This window comes from Hippopotamus amphibius, chromosome 10 (genome assembly GCF_030028045.1).
Source record: "Hippopotamus amphibius kiboko isolate mHipAmp2 chromosome 10, mHipAmp2.hap2, whole genome shotgun sequence".
NCBI classification, from domain to species: Eukaryota; Metazoa; Chordata; class Mammalia; order Artiodactyla; family Hippopotamidae; genus Hippopotamus; species Hippopotamus amphibius.
In genome coordinates, this window is record NC_080195.1 from 116,452,102 (window position 1) to 116,478,943 (window position 26,842).

The 26,842-nt window shown below is 53.9% G+C and overlaps 1 protein-coding gene across 8 annotated transcripts in view; it reads left to right on the forward strand.

Moving 5' to 3' along the window:
• Positions 1-26,842, forward strand: part of ADARB1 (adenosine deaminase RNA specific B1) — a 109,795-nt gene that overhangs the window by 73,489 nt on the left and 9,464 nt on the right. For 5 of the 8 annotated variants that reach the window (XM_057696366.1, XM_057696370.1, XM_057696365.1 and 2 more), the window contains 6 exons: positions 1,353-2,287; positions 5,681-5,795; positions 6,902-7,070; positions 8,125-8,273; positions 9,292-9,460; positions 16,462-16,643. In XM_057696366.1, the coding sequence (XP_057552349.1) occupies positions 1,353-2,287; positions 5,681-5,795; positions 6,902-7,070; positions 8,125-8,273; positions 9,292-9,460; positions 16,462-16,643 (1,719 nt within the window). Of the gene's footprint in view, positions 1-1,352; positions 2,288-5,680; positions 5,796-6,901; positions 7,071-8,124; positions 8,274-9,291; positions 9,461-16,461; positions 16,644-17,145; positions 17,239-26,842 lie in introns of all 8 variants that reach the window. The other 3 variants (XR_009047664.1, XM_057696371.1, XM_057696372.1) reach the window with 3 other exon arrangements.

The window sequence follows — 26,842 nt, forward strand, 5'->3', positions numbered from 1 at the left end:
TGAGTGAGGACAGCCCTGGGAGTCTGCGCGTGAGCGGTGGGCGCTGGCCGCAGGTGAGCCAGGCTTGCTGTCACGTGAAGCCCCCCCAGGGCTAGAGCGGATGAGCGTTCTCACAGGTTTTCTCAGTTTCCTTAGCGCAGTAAGGATCCACTTTCACGTTACGTAGTGGGGACAGGCGGGGGGCCACCCTATCGGGGCCCTTGTCGTGAGAAATATCTCCGCCGCGGAAAAGACCTGTGTGGATTCTCAACAGCTAGTGGTAGGTCTTTAAATACACTCACGTCAGCAGGCTCGCAAAGCCCGGCGGTCATCACCCCTGCGCCGCCCGCGGCCCGCGGCCTGGGCAAGCGAAGCAGGAAAACGAGGAGTCGCTTCTTTTTCTGGTTTTAAAAAAGCTGGATACACATAAAGCGGATGCTTTGTTTTCCCCTTTTTGAAATTAAAAGCATGTTTATTTTGCCATGAACTTTTAGAGTTCTAAAATTACCTTCGTTAATTTTAAAAATAAACTGCCTTTAAAAGGTAGGATAACCATATTATTCTGTAAACCCATCAAATACTCGCTTTTCTGAAAAAGGCTAAGTGCCGGCTTCGTATCTCGCCTGCGTGTTTCTTTCCACCGTGGGGAGCATTAAGGATTCAGAGGCCGAGCCGTCCCCACACGTAACGAGAAGGTGTTAAGTGAATAGCAGAAGCGAAGCCGTGTCCTTCCAAGTAATTTCTAAAAGGCCGGAATACTTCACATAAGCAGCTCGCTAAGACCCATGCACCAGCTGAATAACTGCACATAATGACTGAATATTTTAAACCAGAAAAACTAAGTAGCTTGTGAATGCACGTTTTAAATAATGTTTTCTTTTCTGGGAAAGGCTGCAGTTGAAAGCCCACTGTGAGGAGAGTATGAGAGTAAATGCCACTGAAAAAGAGGAAGATGCTAAAATAAAGTGTATCTGTCGATGCTGATATTAGATTTATTAATGTAAGGTCTTTCTGGATTCATTTATCATCCCACATTTTGATAAACTTGAATGAAATTCTTCTAGGTGCTTCAGAATACTCTGGTAGGAAAAGATGATTTAAAAATTCACCTTTTAATGCGAGAGCAGCTGGTGATAGTAAATCAGAACAGGGTAGTTGTTAGTCAGCGGGACATCAGATGACTCCAGTCACCCCAGTTTAGGCGGACGGTGCTGCGGTCAGACGCGCAGCCCCACACGTATGCAGCCAGGAATAAAATGTATACGCACACATCACTTAACCAGTTACAAAGAGAGATAAAGGAATCTATAAATTTTGCATTTACAAGATCCTGCAACGAAGGCGTTGTAAGTTACTCTTTCTGGGCACCGCAGGTTCGAGCAGCACAGACGCTAAGGAAAACTGCAGCCTGGACGGCGCACCCCCCAAGGACGGCAGCGCCCCGGGGCCCGGCGAGGGCGCCCCACTCTCCAACGGGGGCGGCGGGGGCGCCGGCAGGAAGCGGGCCCTGGACGAGGGCAGCAACGGCCACGCCAGGTTCCGCCTGAAGAAGCGGAGGAGGGCGCCGGGGCCCGCGCTGCCCAAGAACGCGCTGATGCAGCTCAATGAGATCAAGCCCGGCCTGCAGTACACGCTGCTGTCACAGACGGGGCCGGTGCACGCGCCCCTCTTCCTCATGTCTGTCGAGGTCAACGGGCAGGTCTTCGAGGGCTCTGGCCCCACCAAGAAGAAGGCCAAGCTGCACGCGGCCGAGAAGGCCTTGCGCTCGTTCGTGCAGTTCCCCAACGCCTCCGAGGCCCACCTGGCCATGGGCCGGAGCCTGTCGGCCAACGCGGACTTCACCTCCGACCAGGCCGACTTCCCCGACGCGCTCTTCAATGGCTTCGAGACCCCGGACAGGTCGGACGTGCCCTTCTACCTGGGCTCCAATGGCGACGACTCCTTCAGCTCCAGCGGGGACCTCAGCCTGGCCGCGTCCCCGGTGCCCGCCAGCCTGGCCCAGCCACCCCTCCCCGTGCCCCCGCCCTTCCCACCGCCGAGCGGGAAGAACCCCGTGATGATCTTGAACGAGCTGCGCCCGGGACTGAAGTACGACTTCCTCTCGGAGAGCGGGGAGAGCCACGCCAAGAACTTTGTCATGTCCGTGGTCGTGGACGGCCAGTTCTTTGAAGGCTCAGGAAGGAACAAAAAGCTGGCGAAGGCGCGGGCCGCGCAGTCTGCCCTGGCGACCGTCTTTAACTTGCACTTGGACCAGACCCCGTCCCGCCAGCCTGTCCCCAGCGAGGGCCTTCAGTTGCACCTGCCACAGGTGAGGGAAGCCGCCCCGGCGTGGCCGTGGCTTGTGTGCTTTGGCCGGGGTCCCTGGGTCTTCGCGTCACTTTGTCCTCGGCCCGGAACGGTCCCGGTCCGTTTGCTGGCTGCCGCCTTCCCGTGACCGCGCTGGGCCCGTGGTCGCTGGGGAGCGCGGCCGAGGCGTCAGGTGCAGTGTGGTCGGCGCCGTGTGCCCGCCCCCGTAGTGACCGCACCCCCCTGCGGCCTGTCGCGGAGGAGACGGGGGAGGGGTGGGGCTGGCGCCCAGGCACCTGGCCCCGCTCGGTGGTGTCCTCCCTCCCTGTCTCACCTGGAACGTCGGGTGCAGGACAGGTGGGGCCGGCCAGTCAGCGGCCGAAACCCAAGTCTGGGTCAAGGTGCCAAGGCCTCGCAGAGCGCATCTAGGCCGAGGCTGGGCCGCGGCAGCGGTGAGCCTGGGTCAGGAGGGCCGGGGCGTCGGGGCCTCCGCCAGCGCTCCAGAGCCCGCCGGGTGCCCCGGGGGTCTCGGCACCTGGAGTTCCCGGCGGGGTCCCTGCAGCTCCCCTGCTCAGCCACAGGCGGGCTCCCTCTCAGCCTTGGAGCATCGGGGTGAAGGGGGAGACACGTCAGGGTGGGCTCCGAGGAGAGGGGAGGAGAAAATGATGGTTAGTTGTCATCTCAACGGCCCAGAACTCTGGTGACTTACGGCGTCTCTTCCTGGAGGGCCAAAATTATTCCGGTCTATTGTAAAAATGTTTCTTCCAGGGAGAAAGTCTGACCCTCTTCTCTATTCCTTTCTGTCAAAATATCATTCAGTTTGAAGATAAAATACACACTGATCTGAGGAGAAAATATGAAGGACTCCAGATTGACAGGACAGCCCACATCCCCTCAGGAAAGTCGGCTTCTGTCTTGCCTTGTGTGACCCCTGTGCAGTTGTCCCCCGAGAGGACCAGGAGTTCTCAGTTGGAAAAGAAGGAAATTTATTTACTTTGCTTAAAGCAACCAAATACAGCATCATATAAAGTAACATATTCAAAGTATTTTACTGATTTTTTTTATGAGCCAAGTAACTGCTTCCTCTATTAACTGCTTGTTAATATTGTTCGTAAGAACACTTAGTCCATTTTTATTTTACACGTCGGTGGCCCTAGTTCCCAAGGCTGTTGTTATTATCAGGTTTGCTATTTGATGCAGCATTTCAGCCTGAGCCGCGACGGCCCTGTCTGCCCGCGGCACCAGCCATCGTGTCAGGAGCCTGGACCCATCGGACGCCGTGACTCCCCGTGCTTGGTTCTGCACGGGTGACACCGCAGGGGCGGGGCGGAGGTCTGCGTGTGAGTACGTGCACACGTGTGTGTGTGCGTGCGTGTGCGTGTGTGTGTGCACTGGCTGCCTGCCCCTGTCCTGGCTGCGATGCCAGAGGGCAGCAGTGGCCACAGCTCCTGCCCAAGGGCCCGGGGAGCCTTGCTCGGGAGCGGCCTGTTGGAGTCCAGTCCCCGGGCAGGTGCAGGCCGGAGGGCTGTCTCCGCCCTGCCCAGCTGGCCTCCAGGTCTGGGGAAGTGGAGCTGTCTCTCCCCACCCAGCCCCCGCTCACAGGACCCCAGGGTGGTTCCCAGCCCCTCAGGGTGTAGCCGTGTCCTCCTCAGAGGACCCACGGGCTTCCTCAGGAGAGCCAGTCCTTACAGTGTGTCCACCAGGGATTTCCAGGCGGCCTGGGGGGGGACGTCCTGCTGTCGTCCAGGAGCAGCCCTCGAAGGATGGGGGCTGGCCGTCCTTGCTCTTAGGACTTTCTGCCTCCACGTGGTCACGTGGCATCAGAGGGTTTAGAATCAGATGGCGTTGCCCTCGTGGCGAGTGTGGGGCACTTGGTCAGTGAGTTTGAGGGACGTGGCCTGACCAAGCATCCCGCGGAGCCCAGGCTCACGCTGACTCTGAGAGCACGTCACCTTTGTTGTAATACCTGCCCCAGACCTAGAGGGAGAGTCGCTTCCGCCCCGTCTCTTCGGGGGGTAGGAGGACGGCCCCGGGCGGGAGCTGTGTCAGCACAGGTGCCCGCCTCCATCCGAGCAGCCCTGACCTGCACAGGCTCCTCTGCTTTTCTCAGAGGGTTTGCAGCCCTGCCTCGCCGCGTGTGGAGGGCCCCCGTGTTTTCTCTCACTCCCCCCACCCCCGCTGCGGGTCTCCTCTGCCGACTGAAATGGTCGTTGCTGTCATGAGATTACACACCCTGCCTTTCCGTCCGCGGTCTCGCTGCCTGCCCTGCCATCACACCTCTGGCCACGACGCCCCTGCCCAAGGGTGCAGAGTGGGGTCCCAGACCCTGTCCCTGCTCTTCTGTCCGCGCTCCACGCCTTGGGCTTGAGCTCTGTCTTCTGGGGCTCGTTGCTGGTGCAGTGACAGGTGAAAATGTCCTGATGGCGATACTCTTCCCAGACAAGCCATCACTTAGGACGCATGGCTTTTCTGTTCCTTTGGGAGTATGTTACTGAGGGCCCAGCTGGGGATTCAAGACATGTGTGAGCTGGTGGGACGTGGGGCCCACGTGGCTCCTCACACACCTCCCATCCGGCATCGCTCCCCAAGACACCGTGGGTCCGTTCTGTCCGACATGAACCGTAGGCTCTGAAAGCAGGGCCGTGTCCACAGCCTCACAGACGTGTGTGCCTCTGAGAAGTGCTCCCTTCAGCCCAGTGGCTCCCTGACCTGGACGTGCACCACCAGACGTCCTCCAGAGTCACATACGCTTTCCCCGTGAGAGTAGCCTCTGCGGCGTTCTGCTGTCACTCGTCTAAGTGACGAAGCCCTCGGGCTCCGTGGTGCTGGTTTCTGAGGGACTGGGCCACAGCTATTCGTTTTCGGTGTCGAAATAACTGAGACCCACGTGGCCCAGGCGCCTTTGTAGGGGGAGGGGTGCTGTGAGCCTGGGGACTCTGCAGTGGGATCTACCTTTCAGAGCCCCTTTCGCCCCCCGCGTGTCCCCCGCGGGGCCCTGAGCTGACGGGCGGCACCTCCTGTGGCCTCCCTTCCTCCAGAAGCCCTGCCGCTCAGGAACTGTGGCCGCAGGACTCAGAGCCCTGGCTCTGGGCCGCAGAGGGTGGGGGCGGGTGACCGGGCGGGTGCTCCGGGCCTGGGCTCTCCCCTGGGGGCAGGGCTGCCGGGAGGAGGCCTCACTGCCGGGGTGTCGGCTCCCAGGCCACTGCTCTGGACTGTCCTGTCTGCAGAGCCCCTCGCAGGGCCCTCGGGCGCCTGTGTCCAAGGACTGTCTGGGAGGAAAAAATGCACGCATGTGGACACACACACACACACACACACAATCACACTCATCTGCCAGACTTCCCCGTGTGCCTCCAGAGGAGAGGCCCCAGAACGTGGCCCCGAAGGCGGCCCTGACCCCCTGCTTGGTCCTCAGGTCTTAGCGGACGCCGTGGCCCGCCTGGTTCTGGATAAGTTTGGGGACCTGACGGACAACTTCGCCTCCCCCCACGCACGCAGGAAAGTTCTCGCTGGAATCGTCATGACAACAGGTAACCACGCAGGCGGTGCGTCCACCTGCCTGTTTTCATGCTTAATGAAGGTGCAGTGCATTCAGTCTAGAGAGATCGCTGTGACAGCAGCAGGAGGTCACTTTTTTGTTCTCCTTCAAAATATCTACCACGTGCAAATAGAGGAACTGCACTTATATTTTTTCCCTACAGGTTCATCTTTTTAACCTAAGTCTTTTGTTTGGAGGAGTGTCCTGTATTAATATTTGACTCCTGTAATCTTACGTGAATGGTCTTGACCAGCTCTGGAAAATTGCAGGACGCCTGTTAATTCTCGGTGTACTTGAAAGTGGGACATATCTGATTTATCAGTTAACGTGAATGCTATCAGATAAGTTTCTGTGTGGCGTTTACGGGGGAGAGAGGAAGCTCTAGCAGGAGTAGAGACTCTGTGGGGAAAGAACGCTTTGGGGTAGCAGAGGAAACCCTATGAGACTTACCTCTAAGTTCCCAGCAGTGGAGAAACCCTCCCCGAGTCCCCTTCCCACATCCCGGGAGGGAGGCCCCCTAGCCGTGTCTCTGTGGGTCCCTCCTGGGAACAGGAGGCCCTGGCCTCAGCCAGTGTGGCGTCCCTGGGGTGACCGGGAGGGCCCTCCGCTCAGCCCAGCCGGCCGAGCCCGGGCGGTCGCGTGCAGGGCCTGCCGCTGGGCGCACAGCGCTCCTCACCCTGTAGTGTGTGGTGTGTTGACACCTGTGTGTCTGAGCAGTGGCCCCGACGTTGCCCGTGCAGGTAAATGGTGACGCGGACTCCTAGGCAGCTCCCCGTGTGACCCCCGGGCAGGGGTGAGTGTCAGGCACGGCTCCCGGCCTCTGCAGCGCTTCGATGTTGAATCCAGGGTTCATTACCAGGCCGGCCTGTCTGCCTCCACACAGTGCAGTGCGGGAAGTTCAAGGAAAGACTAGTCGTTCCAGAGGAAGTAACGTTCCAAGGGCTAACTTCCCGGAATGTTGCCGAGCAAGGCCTCGGGGCCCGTGAGCCTCGGGTGGGGTGTGAGCGCCAGCTGACGCCTCCCCCTCGGGCCCCGGGAACGCGGTGCAGCCTGGGCGTGGCCAGGGATGCGAGGAAGGCCGCCTCTGCCGTTTTGCAGGCACAGACGTGAAGGATGCCAAGGTGATCAGTGTCTCTACGGGGACCAAGTGCATCAACGGCGAGTACATGAGCGACCGCGGCCTCGCGCTCAACGACTGCCACGCGGAAATCATATCGCGGAGATCCCTGCTTAGGTTTCTTTACACACAACTTGAGCTTTACTTAAAGTAAGTTTAGCAAGTAAATAAGTAAAGGAAGCCTTTTTTTTTTAAAAAAAGGTTTTCTCTCATCAGAATGTATTGCAGAACTTTCCACCACTCTGTAATCCTTGAGGGATCCTCAGCACGGTAACTTTCGGGGAAACAGAGCGCTTGGGTCTGTCTCCCCTGCGGCTCGCGCTGCGGAGGAGAGTTGGCTGGGTTGTAACGCCTGCGCGCACGTCCGTGCCCCGCGTGCCGTCGGAGCTGCCCCGTCTGCCTCCAGACCCGAGCGTTTGCTTTCCGCGGGAGTGAGTGCGGGGGGGCGGGCAGTGCTGTCCCGGTCCCTGCGCCCAGGACCGCCGGCCCTGGCTCTGACGGCTTCTCGCCACAGCCCGCGTCCGACACGCTGCCTTTCTCTTCTGGGGGCGTGAATGAGGAGGAGAGGTTACTCGCGTATTGATGGTCGGTCCCGTTGGGGAGCAGACGGGAACAGTGCTGATTATCACTGAGGTATAAAATAAACACCCCTGTGCAGGCTTCCCTTACCCTGTCGAAACACTGGCCTTTGAAAGCCACGACAGACTAGATTTTTTTTAAAGCTCTTTATTGGAATATAATTGCTTTACATGGTTGTGCCAGTTTCCACTGTACAACAAAGTGAATCAGCTGTACTTATACATATATCCCCATATCCCCTCCTTCCTGCGACTCCCTCCCACTCTCCCTATCCCAGCCCTCTAGGTCATCACCCATCATCGAGTTGATCTCCCCGTGCTCTGCAGCACCTTCCCACTAGCCATCTATTTTACATTTGGTAGTGTGTGTATGTCAACGCTACTCTCTCACTTTGTCCCAGCTTCCCCTTCGCCCCCCACCCTGTGTCCTCAAGTCCGTTCTCTACATCTGCATCTTTATTCTTGCCCTGTCACTGGGTTCATCAGTATCATTGTTTTAGATTCCATATATACGAGTTAGCATACCATATTTGTTTTTCTCTTTCTGGCTAACTTCGCTCGATATGACAGTCTCCAGGTCCATTTTGATTGTAGTCAGCTTTAAAGTTTATCTTGTTTCCTTTCAGTAGCAAAGATGATCAGAAAAGGTCTATCTTCGAGAAGTCTGAGCGGGGAGGCTTTAAGCTGAAGGAGAACGTCCAGTTCCACCTGTACATCAGCACCTCGCCCTGTGGGGACGCTAGGATCTTCTCACCACACGAGCCCGTCCTGGAAGGTACGACGCGGACTCGTCCACAGCTGTGGTTTCCCAGGAAGACCACGACTGTGCCGTGACAGAGAAAAGGATAAACCTACCTTAGTATCCTTTCTTCTTTAAAATTTCAACCTTGAATGTGGACCTAATAGGAATATATAAGAACGTGAGGTTTTTCTTCTCAGTAAGTTGACATTTTGATGAATGAAATTAGGATAGAGTGAGGGTATTAGATCAAAATTGTTTTCAGCTTTTAGATTTGGGTAGTACGTGCCTCGGAACTGGAAACATACGTCGCTGTGCATGTTTCTGGTGAGTCGTAAGTGGATGAGTTTCAGAAGCAGGTGCAGACAGGTGGCCACCACCCTGTCCTCTGTCTTCCTTTGCTCTCACTTCTGTCAGTGCTCTTCTTTCCTAGGAATTTGTATCCACGTCCCTTCCCAGAAGCTTAAGCATTATTTATTCCACATAGAACATTTGATTACATTATTTTTCTTGACTATAAAAGCAACATATAGAAAAGCAACATGTAGAAAATTGCTAAATATTTTTAAAACATAAAAAAGAAAACTTAAATCACTCCGTATTCATGTAACTGGGTGGTAATCACTCTGGATGTGTGTGAGTGCTTCCTGTGGATTTCTTTCTGCATCCCTATAGACTATTTTTGAAAATTTAAATATGCAACGAAGAAATATAGCAAACACCCAGATATCCACCCCCTACATTAGCAAGTGTTGGCGTTTTGTCCTGTCTGCTTCAGTTCGTAGTTTCTAATGATAGAAATAAATCGTCTTGGTTAAAACGGAGGCCCTCTTTCCTCCAGCTGCTACGGAGGCCACGTTATGAGTTTGGTGTGTGTTACATTCTCCTGTCCCGTTGTGTGTACTTACACTGTACACACGTATCTCAGGTGTGTGTAGGACAGACACGCACACACACGTGGAAGGGTGTTGTTAGATGCGCTTTTCCGTGCGTTAAATAGGGGGTCGACTCCCGCGGTGAATCCTCTCTAGAGGGTCTTGCGTTTCTGTCTTAGAACCAGCAGACAGACATCCGAATCGTAAAGCGCGAGGACAGCTGCGCACAAAAATAGAGTCTGGAGAGGGGACCATCCCGGTGCGCTCGAACGCCAGCATCCAGACGTGGGACGGGGTGCTGCAGGGGGAGCGGCTGCTCACCATGTCCTGCAGCGACAAGATGGCGCGGTAAGTCCCCCCACCCCGACACCGCCACCGGCCTCTCGCCCTGCCCCCCCTCCCTCCCCCGCCCCTCCCCCGCCCCTCCCCCCCCGAGAACCTGGGCCGCACCCTGCCATTTCCAGCAACGCCTGGGCGTCACCCCCGTTTCCGCCTCGCGTGTCCCCCAGATTCCTGAAGGACTGAGGTTCTCAGCAGGTGCTTCGGGGCCACCTTGCGGCGATGGGGCGGGTCTCGTGGGTGCAGCCTCCCAGCCCTGCCCTTTGGGTTTTATGGAGGCTCCCCTACAGGGCCCCGTTGACTTACGTCACAGGCCGTTGGTGTCCGAATGCCTCCCAGGAGGTCCGGGGGGCGACGAACGCTCCCCTCTCTATAATCACGTAGTTGGCTCCACAGACAGCCGGCCCCCGTCCTTAGGCGGGTGACAGAATTCACCTCATTAACATAAGACACCTTCATGGCTCTGATCACTTGGGAAGTTCCAAGGGTTTGGGAGCTGTGAGCCCGGAACCCCAGAAGAAGACCGAATACATGTAAGAAAAGCCTATTTTTGGTCATCTGAATGACCAAGCACCCTTTTCTGATAAATCCCAACATCCCGCTTCCTGGAGCTTGGTCGTGAGTCTTGAGGTCGAACAGTCAGTTCTCCAGCCTCGTTCTCCGGTGATGTAGTGGCTGTTCTGGGCCTTTTGCTCCTTCAGCGTTAGAATCAGTTTGTCAACATCCGCAAAATACCGTGCCGGGGATTTGACTGGGTTTGTATCGAATCCGTACATCAGGCTGGGAAGAACTGCCCTCTGATGACACTGAGTCTTCCCGTCCGTGACGTGGACTCTCTCCCCATCTACTTAGTTCTTTGATTCTCTGTCTGTTTTGTGGTTTTCCTCACATAGGTCTTGTATGCGTCTTGTTAGATTTGTACCTAAGTGTCCCGTTTTGGGGGTGTTGCTGTAAGCGGTGTTGTGTTTTTAATTCAAGACCTGCATGGTCATTGTCGGCCACAGCTGACCTTCGATCAAGGTTCAGAGCCGACCCAGTAGAGAAAGCGCCGTGTTTTTAACAAATGGCACCAGGACGATTGGACATCCCTGTGTAAAAACAAAAAAATGAACTTCATGTTTTGCACCGTAGACAAACGTTAACTGAAAATGTGTCATAGACCTAAACGTGTAAAAGTTCCAGAAGAAAACAGGAGGAAATCCTGGCAGCTGGGGTAGGCGATTTCCTAGACACAATACCAAAAGCGCTCTCCGTGAAAAGGAAAAATGGTAGGGTGGACCTCATCAAGGTAAACATCACCGCTTTGAAAGACACTGTTGAAAGAATGAGTAGAGTCACCAACTGGAAGAAAGTATTTACAAATCCATGTCTGATAAAGGACTTGTAGCCACAATATATAAAGACCCTCTAAACCCAACAAGGGGGGAAACAATGTTTAAAACGGGCAAAATATTTTAAAGGACATGTCACCAAAAAAGGCCAAATTAGCACCAAGAAGACGCCCCATGTCGTCAACCACGGGGTCGTGCAGGGGGGCTGTGGGGCACCGCCTTGACTAAGGCCAGACCCCTGCCCGGCCCGGCCTGGCGGGGGCCCCGGGAGCTGGAGAGCGTCCTCCCAGGCCGGGACCGACGCAGCAGCCGCTTCGGAGGACAGCTCGGCGGCCGTGTGCCCCGGCCGCTCCGCTCCTCGAGAGACGCCGCAGCGCTGTCTGCGCGGACTCAGGAGTGCTCACAACAGCTTCCCCGCGCACGTCCAGAGCTGGCAGCGGCCCGAACTGCCGTCCGTCTGTAAACGGGGTGAGTGGGGGGTGTGGCCGTGCCTCCAGGCTCCTCTCAGGCAAAGGGCAGCGTGAACAGCGACGTACGGTCCACGCAGCGGCTGCATCGCAGGGGAACCGTGCAGAGTGCGGGAAACCACAGGCATGCTTCCTGCGTGATTCCGCTCCTGTAAGCAGGCGGCCTCACAGGACAGACGGCAGAGCGGTGGTTGCCCAGGGGTGGGGGCCAGAGCAGCAAGGGCAGGAGGGAGGCCTAGAGCCAGGCGTGCGGAGACTCCGGGGCGGTCCTGGGGGTCCGTAAGCCTCAGGACTCCCCAGGTCCCGCGCTCTCGGCAGGCGCAGGGCACAGTGTGTCGGTTCCCCCTCGGCAGCTCACGGAGGAAGAAGACGCAGTGGACGCCAGGAAATGGTGAGTGAATGTCAGGAAGCACCACAGCTGCTGAGTCAGAAAGAGAACAGGATAGAAAGAAGGAGACAAGAAAGCAGAAGCTGTCGTTCGACGCAACAGAGGTGAGCCGCCGCGGTAACGAAACCCGGCGCCGCATCTTTGGAAATGGTAATAACATCACAGAACTCGGGCAAGTCTGACCAAGACGCGAGGCCTGGCCCAGCCCGATGAGGGAGGAGAAGGTGCTCAGGGACTCCGCAGGAGCCGAAACGTGCTCAGCTGGTTACAGTGGGGATTACGGACGCCACGTTACCCATGTGTTTTAAAACTGAGATGAAATAAAAACTTTTTAGAAACGCGCACATCCCTAAAGTCGACTCAAGCATAGGTAGAAAATTTGAATGGGATGCTAGCCACAAATTAAACCAGTCACCCCCCCCCCCCACCCCAGAAGTCGATGCACTGGAGCAAGTCAAAGAGGTGGCTGTGAGGAGGGAGGACACAGCTCCCCCAGGAGCTTCTCCGTGAGAGGCTCTGCAGTGGTCCGTGTTTGCACAATCACTTCTACACGTTAGGAGAGTAGGGAAAGGCCCCAGCCCGCTTTGTGGGCTGACTACCACCTGCGTCCCCAAACCAGACCAGGAGGGAAAACAAAATGACACGCCGTGCTCAATTATAAAAACCCTCACATGTGCACCAAATCCAATAGTGTTTTTAATAGTTTGACTGCTTTTATTCAAATCTGTAACTTCAATCCAAACCTCGTCGTTCATCACCGCACGTGACCCGCGGGTGGAAAAGTAGCCCTGACGAGCTGGGCGGCCAAGGCAGCAGGGAGGGTTCAGAGCACAGGCCTGGAGGGGGACGTCCGGGGACACGGGGCCCCAGGCCTGAGCGGGTCGCCTGCGTGGAGGAGGGAACACGGCTGGATAGAAGTGTATTAATCTCACGGAAATCAAGTTTGGAACCAGGTCACCCAGGACGGCTCTGGTGGGGCCTGGCCCCCCCGAGGCCAGGTTCCGTCCTCCTGCACCCCCGCCGTGTCGCCTGTCCTCAGGGTCTTCCCGGTGCCCAGAGGTGGACATATCCCCGGCAGCAGGAGGGCCGGACAGGCAGGCCTCCAGCGGCTCAGCCGGCGGGGCAGCTGTGTTTCACCGCCGAGAGCCTGGGGAGGGCCGCGTCGCGCTGCGGAGGAGGCTGGGGTAGCCGGGCTGCACACGCCGCCTGGAGAGGAATGAGGCCCTCATGCTCGGGGGGGAAGGGCCGCGGGCTGTCGCTGCGCTCTGTGCCTTGGGGGGCACGTGGACGAAGCGACCTGGCCAGCGTCCATCCTGAGCCGGGCCGTGTGCGCAGAGGACTGGACCTCCCACCCGCTGCAGGAGCACCTGCCCACAGCTCAGGACCCGCTGCAGTGTGGTGGCGGGCACTGCTGGTGGCCCGCACCTCAGCGGGCTTCTTCAACAGGGCACAGGATGCCCGAATGAGAGGGAAAGACATGCATCAATTTGACCCAATTGAAATTTTAAAACTTATTTACCAAAACCCCCATAGCTATACTGGAAAGAAGAGCCCTGTATAGGGAGAAGAGATTCTGACTCATATATATACCATACCAGCTCAGCAGGCCAGAGGCATTGACCGGAAGGGCCTTTGCTGCGGGGACGTGAACGTTCCGTCGTGATGAAGCGGGGGTTTCACCCACACACCACACACGTGACATCAGAACGCGGGGACCTCAGCGCTTGGGATCTGTGCCTTTCGCTGCGCACGGTGGCCGTCACCTCGAAGAAAAAGCAGACACGAGGCAGGAGGAACGGGACAGCGTGGGGACAAGGGCCCCGGCCTGCCCCCCGCCCCCGCCAGCCCCGTGGCTCCAACACCCGGGGTTCGCGCTCGGCCCACGCGGGTGCCAGGAATGGGGGCCAGGCTCCCACACGTGCCTCTGACTTGGCGGCACACGGAGGGTCCCACGACCCTCGCTGCTTCAGTAGCTGGCTAGGAGGGCTCGCAGAGCTCCCGCAGTGTGATGCCCACGCATGGCTGGATGGTGGCCAGGAGGCAGCCCCTGCCGTCCCGGAGCCGTCCCTACGGAAGGTGCACAGCGGGCGCTGGGCGGGCGGACCTGGGGCTGACCGAGGGGCGGGGCCGCCTCCCACAGGCGTTGGGGGGCGAGGCCGGTGGGCGGGCTTTGGAGGGAGGCGGCAGTGGGCTGTGCGGGCGCGGGGGCGCCGTGAGCCCTGCTGCCGGGCTTCCTCTGGCGGGCGGTCCCCGGAGCAGCGTGGGGCCCGGGGTGCGAGGGGCCCGCGGGGTCCCCCCACCGCTGGGTGAGTTCTGTCGGCTGGGCCGTGGGAGGGAGGCCTCGGCTCTGATGCTCCGGCCTCACGGACCCCCTGCCTGAGGGCAGCAGCTTGACTGTTCAGAGCCTGGGGGTCCTCCCCCCCCCCCCCCGGCCCCGTGTGGGCACAGACTCAGAGGCTTCGGCCGTGCCCGCCCCGGGGCAGGGGGAGGAAGGCTGCGGGCCGGGCCGGGGACGTGGCAGCGTGACCGTGCTGTGAAGCCCGACCTCCGAGACGCGACGGCAGGAAGGACGCCCGTGCGCGGACGCCTGTGTGCAGGGCGCCAGCCCCGCAGCCCCTGGCAGGTGGGCGCTCTGGTGGGGCCCGTCCCGGGCTTCACGGAGCGTCGCTGGGGGCGGTGGGCCGCGGGGCGCACACCCTGGCGTGCTTCCTGCTCGCCGTTGCCCGCGGGGCTCGCCGGCGGGGGCTGCGGCGCGGGGGCTGGTGTGCGGGACCGCGTCCCCCCGGGCCTCCGCGGAGCCGTCGCGGGGCCTAGAGTTCCCCTGCGAAGCATGCGTTCAGAACTAACGACGTGTCACGCGTCTAGGTTTCTGCAAGATCGCTGTTTTCAAGTTTGCCCCGGAGACTGAATGCAGCCGAACACGGTCTAAACCCGCAGACAAGCTTCTGATTTACACAAGAAAGGGTGCCCTGTGGTTTATGCTTTTCCTCGCTGGATGGGAAAACCGTGTTTTAATTTCCTCTTGGCGGGGGGAGGGATTGGAGGCTTCGTCCACTCAGCACGTACGGATAGGTCCGTGGGTGCCAGGGGCGGAGGGTAAGTGCTGGGATGTTTCAGTGAACTAGACAGACGACTCCCGCCCACGTGGAGCTTGTGTGTGGGGGCGGGGGGGGGGACAGATGGCCAGTTCTGCAGGAGGTTAGCAGGGGAGGGGCCGGGTGGGCTCAGGTGGCAGCTGGGGGAGGGCCCCAGGGAGAGGGACTTCCCGCAGAGGCTGAGGCGGGGGCCCTGTGGCCAGGGGCTGCTGGGGACCCTGGGCTGCAGGCAGAAGTCCCGCAGGGAGCAGAGGGCCCCCCGCGGCCCAGCATGGGGAGGGGTGTGTGGGAGGAGACACCAGGCCAGGCCGGCCGGCGGGCACTGGAGGGGCGGCGCTTCCTGGGGAGGAGGCGGGGCGCTTTGGAGGGTTTGTGCTGAGCCGTGGCCTGGTCTGGCCTGGGTGTCCACAGGGTCACGTGCTGCTGTCTGGGATGGGCCCCAGGGGTGGGGGCTGTGGTCACTGGGTGGCAGGGAGATGACCTGACCCGCGGCCAGGGAGGCAGCAGACCCTGGTGTATTCAGAGACGGGGTCCCACGGGTTTGCTGGCTGCAGCCGGTGACGGGTGGGGAGGCGGGCGTGGGTCCAGGGGTTTGGCCTGCGCCACAGAGCACGGACGGGCTGGGCAGGTCGGGAGTTTGGGCTCTTCGCCCTGCTCCCTGGCACCGACCCACTGGGCACCAGGGTGCAGTCCGTGAGAGTGGCTGTGGGCAGGGCAGGGCCGAGGCCCTGAGGACGGAGCCTGAGCGCACAGTCCTGTCCAGGGCCCGCCAGCCCCCAGACCTCAGCCCTGTCCCTACGTTCTCTGACGGGTGCTGTGCGGGGGCGGCTCCCGCGCAGCCTCCTGCCTGTGGTCTGGGGTGTGGATCTGGTGGGTCCTGTGCCGGTCCTCGCACCGCACCAGATGGCGGAGCCCCTGCGGCCCCCGCCCCCCGCCAGGCCTGCCTCCCCGCCTGCGGTCGCGTCCCCTCCGGGACCCCCCCCCAGAGTCGGCACCCGCCTTCTTCCCCTGAGAACGCTGCTTTCCCGCAGGTGGATTTCACCGCAGTTTCTGGTTCACACGTTTGCCTTCTGACTGCGCGTCCCCATCCAGAAAGCCCACTGGCCCCAGGAGCGCGCGGCTGTGCTCCGCTGCCGCCCGGACGGAGCACCCCAGCGCCGCAGGTGCTCGGACGTGGAGTCCTGGGGCCACGGAGCGCGGGTCTCCTGCTGCTCGTGGGGCTCGGGGCACGGCAGCGTGTGTGAGGTGGTGTTCGCGTTGGTGTCCGGAGCGAAGCCCTGGAGGGTCGGTGGCGACGGGTGGGCCTCGCACACGCCACGCGCGGGGCCAGGCGGTCGGCCTGGCCGCCGGGGAGCAGGAGGCATCCGTTCCCCGTCTCCGGCTCCTTTAGGGCTACTTTTTTATTTATGAGAAGTGAGAAAACGAAGGTTTATTTTTTCTTTTGATTTTTCTCGCCAGAAACGTGGCTCATGGATACCTTTTTAGAGCTCATCTTCAGTAAACGTGTCATCCTGGGAAACATCAAGGCAGGAGATTCTTCCGGCATAAGATAGTTGTTACGTGGATTTTTCTCTTTAACACTGTCAACCGCGGAGTCCTTTTCCACCGCTGTCCTTTTTCGGTCGGTTGACGCCTGTCCAGAAGCAGCGGCACGCCCGCGTCCGCGCCGCTGGGGCGTGCGCGGGCTGCGGTGGGCCCTGCGCTGAGGCGCCTGTCCCTCCGCCTGCAGGTGGAACGTGGTGGGCATCCAGGGGGCCCTGCTCAGCATCTTCGTGGAGCCCATCTACTTCTCCAGCATCATCCTCGGCAGCCTGTACCACGGGGACCACCTCTCCAGGGCCGTGTACCAGCGCATCTGCAGCATAGAGGACCTGCCCGCCCTCTACACCCTCAACAAGCCTCTGCTCAGCGGCAAGTATCTCCGGGGGGTGCGTCCTCTTTCCCGTGAACCTGCTGTTGCAGCGTCTGAGCCTTATGCGAAAAGCACCAGAGGGAGGCCGCGGTGGGGGGGGGGGTCTGGGCCGTTCTGAAAGGGCCGAAGGCAGCAGCGCAGTTAAGTGAGTCCCTCGTAATTGCTCTCTTACCGACTGAAACCCTTGCCGTTTATGGGGAAGTTAGAGCCCCACCGCCTGCTCTCCTTTCACCCGCACTGGTGTGTTTGAGTCCTGCGTCGGCCGGAGAGGGTCGCAGATGCCTTGAAGGTGCTGCGGGCGTCGCCGCCGCACGGGCCGTCAGCCCTGGTGCTGAGCTCTGCGGGGGCTGGCGCCGCTCGCCCAGGCCCGCTCATGGAGGTTGGCGGTGGGGTGCGCGTGCCCGCCCAGTGCCCGGGGCGAGCGGTGGTGCCCCTCTCCGCGGGGACCTGTGCCCGCCCAGTGCCCCCTGTGTCACCAGCTGTTTGTTGTTTCTCTCCTAGAATGTCAGTGGCTAACAGTACACTGAACGACAGCTCTTGAATTCAAGGGTCCTAACTTCTCAGTTCACCTTTATTTAAAAGGACACAGTTAAGGTATTTTTATCCTTTTGGAAATATGGCTTTGCCTACTTTTTTAAGCTAGAACTAAAACCATAACCCTGGACTAGAATGCCTCTTGGTGTGCATGTGTTTTGCCGTGGTCTGTGGTCTTGCTACTAGCCTGTCTCTAACTGAGGAAAGCGACGTGGAACTTTATTTGAAAGCATGTCTCTTAGAGCACATGAATTGCACAGGAACGGAGGAAAACAAAAGTTGTTTTGGATCCAGTTTTACAGCTCTCTAACTTCAACCATTATCTTTTAAGAAAAAAAAAAAAAAACAGACATAAAATTTGATGGTGGGTAAGTTGAAATTGTAGCACCCACACCCATTGAACTTCTCTGGTAGACACAGTGTAAGTGTACTTTGGTACGTGTCGGTGTGTAAATTTCTCACAAGTCAGAAAATAATTTTCCCTACTTAGTCTGTGTTCTACATTTGAGGGAAAAGTGCTTTGTTTCATTTCAGCTGTCACTTGTCTCTTATATTCATAGCCATGGAGAACATGTGTGAGACACGTGGCACCCAGCAGGTACTCAGAGATGGTTGCTGACTAGCGCCCACTGAGCGCGGCTGAGCCGTGCTGCTCCACCACTGTGGCCTGAGGAGACAGGGCCCTCTCGCGAAAGGAGTAGCCTAAGGTGGTGAAAGGAAGCGTGTCTTATCTATTAAAACATGTTGAAAAATAGAGTTTCAGTTGGCCCTGCACCATGTATATTGTTAAAAACGTGAAGTTAAGTAAAACGAAAAGGCAGAAGAACTACTCTCAGCTGGAAGAAAGAGAAAACCCCAGAAAAACAAAAAATAAAACAGAAATAAGCAATTTACCAAAGAATTCAAAACATTGGTAATAAAAACCTACCTGAATTGGGGAAGAGGATTGCTCTAAACACAGATCATTCTGATAAGGAACTAGAAAATATAACAAAGACTCAAGCAAAAATAGACAATTCAATATCTGAGATTAAAGAGCACTGTAGAAGCCATGAATAATAGACTAAATGACACAGAAGAACACATAAGTAATCTAGAAGCTAAAATAATGGAAATCACCTAATCAGAACAGTAGACAGAAAAACAAATGGAAAAAAAAAAACAACACCATGGAACATATGAGATCTCTGGGATAACATCAAACATACTGACAGTCACATTTTAGGGTCTCTAGAAGGAGAGGAGAGAAAGAGAAGGGTATCGAAAATGTATCTGAGGAAATTATGGCTGAAAACTTACCAAACCTAAGGAAGGAAACAGACATCCAGGTGCAGGAAGCACAGAGGGTCTCAAACAAGATGAACCCAAATAGACCCACACCAAGGTGTATAATCAAAATGGTGAAAGTTAAAGATAATGAATTCTAAAGACAGCAAGAGAAAAACAAGGAGTCAGGCTCTCAGCTGATTTCTCTGAAGAAACTTTGCAAGCCAGAAAGGAGTGGCATGATATACTCAAAGTGCTAAAAGGGAAAAACCTACAACCCAGGACACCCTACCCAGCAAGATTACCATTTAGAATAGAAGAGATAAAGAATTTCTCAGAGAAGCAGAAACTGAAAGAATTTGGCAATGCTAAACTTACCCTAACAGAAATGTTGAAGGGTCTTCTCTAAATGGAAAGGAAGTGAGAATATACAGGAAAGAGAAAATCCCAATAGGAAAGGCGAATATATAGTAAGGGTTGAAGATCACTTAAATAATCCAGTATGTAATTAAAAGACAAATGTAAAAGCAGCTGTGATTACAGTAAACAGTAAAGGGATAAACGGAAAGATGTATAATGTATCAAAAACACAAAATGTGGGGGAGGGGAGTAAAAAGTGTAGCTCTTTTAGAATGCATTTGAACTTAAATGACCCTCAGTTTAAATCAAGTAGACATGATTATGGGTCAACATATATGAACCCCAAGGTAACCACAAATCTAAAACCTACCACAGGTACACAGAAATCAAAAAGAAAGGAACGCAAACATACTTGTAAAGAAAATCATCAAACCACAATAGGAGAAATGAAAAAGAAATGGACAGAGAAGAACTACAAAAATAACTGGAAAACAAGTAATAAAATGGCAGTAAGTACATACCTATCAATAACTGTAGTTTAAATGTCGATGGACTTAGATGCTCTGATCAAAGGACGTAGGGTGGCTGATTGGATAATAAAGAAGACGCTTCAATATGCTGCCAGCAAGAGACTAGCTTCAGGGTAAGAGACACACGCAGACTGAAAGTGAGGGGTGGAAGAAGGTATTGCACGCAAGCAGAACCAACAAGAAAGAGGAGAGAGCAGTACTTGTGTCAGACAGAATAGACTAGAACCAAGTGATATATGTAGTGATAAAGGGAGTTAGCACAAGAAGAGAATATAACATTCCCTAACATATAAACACCCGATACAGGAGCACCTAAACATATAAAGCAAATTCTAACAGACATAAAGAGACAGATTGACAATAATATAACAACAGCAGGGCTTTAATGCTCCCCTGCCATCAATGAACAGATCGGACAGAAATCAGTAAGGCAACAGCGGTCTTAAATGACACAATAGACCAGACTTGGTCTTGGACTTGATTGACATCTATAGGACATTATATCCAAAACCAGCATAATACACATTCAAGTGCACATGCAATGTTCTCCAGGGTAGATTACATACTGGGTCACAAAACAAGCCTCAACAAATTTAAGAGGATAGAAATTATACCAAGTGTGGCACTTCCTCGGTGGCGCCATGGTTAAGAATCCACCTGCCAATGCACGGCACACAGGTTTGAACCCTGCAGAGCAACTAAGCCTATGTGCTACAACTACTGAGTCTGCACTCTAGAGCCCGTGAGCCACAACTCTTGAGCCCACATGCCACAACTACTGAAACCCACATGCCTAGAGCCTGTGCTCCGCAACAAGAGAAGCCACCAAAATGAGGAGCCTGTGCACCACAATGAAGAGTGGCCCCTGCTCTCCACAACTACTGCACACAGCAACAAAGACCCAACGCAGTCAGTAAATAAATTAATAAATTTATTTTAAGAAAACAAACAGCACAACAACAGCAAAGAAATTATACCATGTGTTGTTTCTGACCACAATGGTATGAAACTAGAAATCAACTGCTGAAAGGAAAACAGGAAAAGAACAAACATATGGAGACTAAACAATATGCTACTAAAAACCAACGGGCCAATGATGAAATCAAAGAGTAAATCAGAAAATACTTCGAGACAAATGAAAATGGAAACACAACTTTCCAGAATCTGTGGGATGCAGCAAAAGTGGTTCTAGACGGAAGTTCATGGCAATTCAGGCCTTCCTCATGTAACAAGAAAAACATCAAGTAAATAACCAAGGCTGCCATCTAAAAAAAATTAGAAAAAGAAGAACAAACAAAGCCCAAAGTTAGCAGAAGGAAGGAAATAATAAAGATCAGAGAGGAAAGAAATAAAATAGAGATTAAAAAAAAACAATCAAAAAGATAAATGAAACCAGGTGCTGGATTTTTGTACAGATAAACAAAATTGATCAACCTGTAGCCAGGCTTATCAAGAAGAAAAGAGAGAGGACCCAAATGAATTAAGAAATGAAAGAGGAGAAATCACAATCGATACCACAGAAATATAAAAAATCATAAGAGAACTATGAATAGCTATATGCCAACAAATTGGACAGTCTAGCAAGAAATGGACAAATTTCTAGAAACATACAGCCTGTCAAGATGGAGTCAAGAAGAAACACAATTCAAACAGATCTGTCACTAGAAGTGAAATTGAATTTGTAATTAAAAAAAAAAAGCCCATAAAACAAAAGCCTAAGCCTAATTCCCCGGCTTCACAGGGCAAGTCTACCAAACATACAAAGAAGAACTTACACCTATCCTTCTTAAACTGTTCCTAGAAACTGAAGAGGATGGAACACTCCCAAAATGAGTCTGTGAGGCCACCACTACCCTGATGCCAAAACCAGACAAGACACTACAAAAAAAGAAAATTACGGGCCAGTACCTTTGATGAATGTAGATGCACATATCCTCAACAAAATGTTAGCGAACCAAATCCCACAACACATAAAAAGGATCATGTGCCATGATCAAGGTGGATTTATTCCACGGTCACAAGGATGGTTTAATGGTCATGAGTCAATCAGGGTCATACACCACACTACCCAAATGAAGAATAAAAATCCCATGATCATCTCAATAGATGCAGGAAAAGCCTTTGACAAAATTCAACATCCATTCATGATAAAAACTCTCATTAAAGTAGGTATAGAGGGAACACATCTCAACATAATAAAAGCCATTTATGGGTGTAGAGCGGACACATCTCAACATAATAAAGACCATTTGTGGCAAGCTTACGGCCAACGTAATACTGGATGGTGAAAAGCTGAAAACCTTCGTGCTAAATTCAGAAACAAGACAAGGATGCCCACTCGTGCCACATCTGTTTGCTATAGTACTGGAGGTCCTCACCACAGCAGTCAGACAAGAAAAAGAAGTAAAAGGTATCCAGGTTGGAAGGGAACAAGTAAAATTGTCACTATTTGCAGATGACATGATAATTTATATAGGGAACCCTAAAGTCTCTACCCAAATACAATTAGAACTAATAAGTAAATTCAGCAAGGTTGCAGGATATAAGATTACTGTACAGAAATCATTTGTGTTTCTGTACACTAATAATGAAATATCAGAAAGAGAAAATTTAAAAATAATCCCATTTAAAATCACATCAAAAAGAAAAAAATACCTAGGAATAAACTTAACCAAGGAGGTGAAAGACCTGAAAACTATAAAATATCAATGAAGGAAATTGAAGGTGATACAGAGAAATGGAAAGATATGCCATGCTTTTGGATTGGGAGAATTAATGTTGTTAAAATGGCCATTCTACCCAAAGAAAGCTACAGATATAATGCAATCTCTATCAAAATACCCATGACATTTTTCACAGAACTAGATCACATATTCCTAAAACTCTTATGGAACAACAGAAGACCTTGAATTGCCAAAGCAATCTTGAGAAAAAAGAACAAAGATGGAGGAATCAGGCTCCCTGACTTCAGATGATACTACAAAGATGCAGTAATCAAAACAGTGTGGTACTGGCACGAAACCAGACACATAGATCAGTGGAACAGACTAGAGGGCCCAGAAATAACCCACACCTGCAGTTAATTAGTCTTCGGCAAAGGAGGCAAGAATATCCAGTGGAGAAAAGACAGGCTCTCCAGCAAGTGGTGTTGGGAAAGCTGGACAGCCGCATGTAAACCAATGAGGTTAGAACACTCCCTCACACCATACACAGAAATAAACTCGAAGTGGTTTAAGGATCTAAATGTACAACCTGAAACCACTAAACTCCTAGAAGAGAACATACGTGGAACACTCTGACATAAATCATACTGGTATTTTCTTGGATCAGTCTCCTAAGGCAGAAGAAATAAAAGCAAAAATAAGTAGATGGGACCTAATTAAACTTAAAAGCTTTTGGGGACTTCCCTGGTGGCGCAGTGGTTAAGAATCCGCCTGCCAATGCAGGAGACACGGGTTCGAGCCCTGGTCCAGGAAGATCCCACATGATGTGGAGCAACTAAGCCTGTGCACCATAGCTACTGAGCCTGCGCTCTAGAGCCCGTTCGCCACAACTGTTGAGGCCCTGTGCCACAACTACTGAAGCCCATGTACCTAGAGCCTGTGCTCCACAACAAGAGAAGCCACGGCAATCAGGAGCCCATGCACCACAACAAAGAGTAGCCCCTGCTGGCGGCAACTAGAGAAAGCCCACGTGCAGCAACAAAGACCCAACTCAGCCAAAGAATAAATAATATTAAAAAAAAAGAGATTAAAAAAAGATTAAGAAAAAAAAAGGTTTTGCATAGCAGAGGAAACCGTTAACAAAATGAAAAGACAACCTATGGACTGGGAGAAAATATTTGCAAATGATATGACCAACAAGGGGTTAATATGCAAACTATAGAAACAGCTTGTACAACTCAACATAAGACCTGAATAGACATTTTTCCAAAGAAGACATACAGATGACCAACAGGAAAAGGTGATCAACATCACTAGTTATTAGAGAAATGCAAATCAAAACTGCAATGAGGTATCACCTCACACCTATCAGAATGGCTGTTATCAGTAATGATATCAAGTAATGAATATTAGCAAGGTTGTGGAGAAAAGGGAACCCTTGTACACTGTTGGTGGGAATGTAAATTGGTGCAGCCACTGTGGAGAACAGTATGGAGATTCCTCAAAAAACTAAAAATAGAACTACCATATGGTCCAGCAATTATACCCCTGGGCATGTATCAAAAAAACCCCAAACAAACCACTAATTCAAAAAGATACATGCACCCCAGTGTTCATAGCGGCAATGTTTACGATAGTGGAAGCAACCTAAATGTCCATTGACAGATGAGTGGATAAAGAAGATGTGATGTGTGTGTGTGTGTGTCTATACACACACACACACACGATGTGATACTACTCAGCCATAAAAAAGAATGAAATGGTGCCATTTGCAGCAACACGGATGGACCTAGAGATTATTGTACTAAGTGAAGTCAGTCATACAGAGAAAAACAGATATTATATGACATCACTTATATGTGAACTCTAAAAAATAATACAAATGAATCTGTATACGGAACAGAAATAGACTCACAGACATAGCCAGCAAACTGATGGCTACCAAAGGGGAAGGGGTGGGGAGAGAGAGAGATTAGGAGTCTGGAGTTGACAGAGACACGACTGTATACTAAATAGATGAACAACAGGGACCTACGGTAGAGCACAGGGAGCTGTATCCAATATCCTGTAATAACCTGTAATGCAGTGTCATCTGCAAAAATAGCAAATCACTATGCTATACAATAAATACTTCAATTAAATAAATAAATCTATGAAATGTTTTTAGAGTTAAAAATAAGAGCTCACATACTTCGTAAATAAACCAAATGTGTGTTTTTTAAAAAACAGTCACAAACAGACTTCCCTAGTGGCGCCATGGTTAAGAATGCGCCTGCCAATGCAGGGGACACGGGTTCCATCCCTGCCCCAGGAAGATCCCACATGCCATGGAGCAACTAAGTCCGTGTGCCACAACTATTGAGCCTGCGCTTTAGAGCCCGCAAGCCACAAATATTGAGCCCGTGAGCCACAACGGTTGAGCCCATGTGCCTAGAGCCCGTGCTCTGCAACAAGAGAAGCCACCACAGTGAGGAGCCTGCGCACCACAACGAAGAGCAGCCCCTGCTTGCATCAACTAGAGAAAGCTGGTGTGCAGCAAGGAAGACCCAACACAGCCGATAAATAAATAAATAAATTTATTAAAAAACAAAACAGTCTCAAACAAGGCAGACCTGACGGATGTGGTCTGAGTCCCGGGGTCTCTGGGGAGATGGTGTGGGAGTTGGGCTGGGGGAGGCGCTGCTGTCGGATGGAAGGCTGTGCCGCCTGCTGGGGAAAGCATGTGACTGTATATGATAATCGGTAAGAAGAGCTGTCCTTGTGTCAAGATAGACAAGCCTTAAATGAGAGAGAGAATGTTAACACGAGTAAGAATGAGTGTGTGTGTGTGTGTCTTCCAGGCGGGCATAGGTGTGGGATGTTTTCTCTCTGCCCCAGTGTCTAGAAGGGGGTCCCCGTGCCTGGTACCCTGCTAGGGCAGGAGGCCCCGTCGCGGGGGCGGGCGGGACCAGGCATGGCCCTGGGCTGTGACCCTTCATTCTTCCTTTCGTCTCATATACTTTCTGCCCAATATGCCTCCTCACTGTCGTTTTCTTCCCCTTATTCTTGCTGCGTTGATTAAAGTGTCTTTTTCTCTTTTTTGTGTGCTTGTGATTCGGAAATTTTAAATCTTATTTTCGTTTTCCCAAGTGATTACCCTTACCTTTTTAAAGGTGGTTTAAATATATTCGCTTAAAATGTAGCATGAAGCATTAATCGGGACTTGTGAAGGTCACAGCGGGAGATGAGCTGCGACCTCAGGGTGTTTTCAGCCCACATCCTTCTCGCCCTCATCCTCTAGATACTGATGCCATCTTGAGTTTTAGAAATGTTCAAAAAGCTCTTCCTCATAGGCCCCCCGGACATCTTGTCAACAGTCGTTTAGACAGAAAGAGAAGGGCCACAGTCCTCCTCTCGTCACTGGTTCCTGCACCTGGGGCCTCCCCTCCCTTTAAGTCCACACTTGGGTTTATTTTCATTTTGCTGAAATATGTCCTTAACGTAGTGGACCGCGTGGAGCTGTCTGTTGATTGCTTCCTGTTTGATCCGGGGGAAGTGCCTGCTCCGTGGTGCTCTGCCTCTGGACGCTCTGCCTCTGGACGTGCCTTCACCCGCGTGTTTGAGGACCGCAGGCATCTCGAGTGTGGCCCCGCCCTGAGGAGCCCAGGCATCCTCCCGTCTCCTGTGTCTTGGAGCCACCTGGCTTTCTTTCCTCCTGGACCCCCTTTTGTTTTACCCCTGGGAGCATTGAATTTGTCTCTTTCCCCTGAAATTCACAAATTCCAGCAGATAGAGCCTAGGCGTGTGGCTGGCTTGCCTCTTCCTGCCCGCCCGCCTGCCCGCCGTGCAGGCTTCGGTCTGGACCGTGGAGCCTTAGGTCTGGACCGTGGAGCCTTAGGTCAGGGAGACCGTCTTCAGTTTTACCCGTCGCTGCTTTACCGTCTCCGGCCTCCCCTGGTGCAGAGCGGCCGGGCCTCGTCCGCAGCCTCCTGGGTCGCGGTGTCCTTTGTGTCTGCCCTGCTGGAGACCCCCCTCCGCACCCCGATGTGCTCGCTCACGGCCACGCCAGGGGCTGACAGGGGGCCTCTCTTGGCCGTGCGGAGGCCGGTGCCCGGGACCCTCCCGGCCTTACAGCCACGCGCTCACCGCCCCCGCCTCCGCTCCGCTCCCTGCTCTGGGAGAAGGCGCCGCCTTTCCACCTAGGTTTTCCATTTGCGTCGGAGGAGAGACCTTCCGGCGCCTGGACTGTCCGGGGCGCTTCCTGAGAGGGTGGAGGTGTCCCAGGTGGAGGGGCGGCCGCTGCCTGTTGTGGATGCCCGTGGCCTCTCAGTGTGTTCTAGACCCTGCGAGCCTGTGGGAGGGGGTGTGCCGCTCGCTTTTTAAAGTCCTCTCTGTGCGGGTGTCCTTACCTACTTTACTGATGATGCCTTTGAGGGTTTGTCGGAAGTCATTGCTATCAGCTCCAAACCGCGTCCTGGGGTGGACGCACGCTCCTTCCTGGCGCGGACCCGGCTCCTCACGCCCGCCCTTGGGTCCTCCCCGGCCCAGGCGGTGTGGTCCTGGTCACCCCGTCCACGCCCTTCCAGGTGCCGCCGTGGCAGGGCTCACGCAAGGGCGTGTGCTGCTCGCTGGCGCACGGAGAACTCGAACCTGGTCCCAGGTGCCTCCCACAGGGACGCAGGTGCCGTGTGTCTCTCGGGGGGTCTGCTGCCGCTGCCCGCCCAGATGCCCCCTTCCCCTGCGTCTGCGTCTGGAGCGCCCCCAGGCCTGTTGGCGGGGAGAGGACTCTCCCTTCTGCGCCCTGGCCCCGTGCTGCCCTCGGGGCCGAGCCTGGCTTTGCCCTGTCCCGGCCACGGGCCCTCCGCC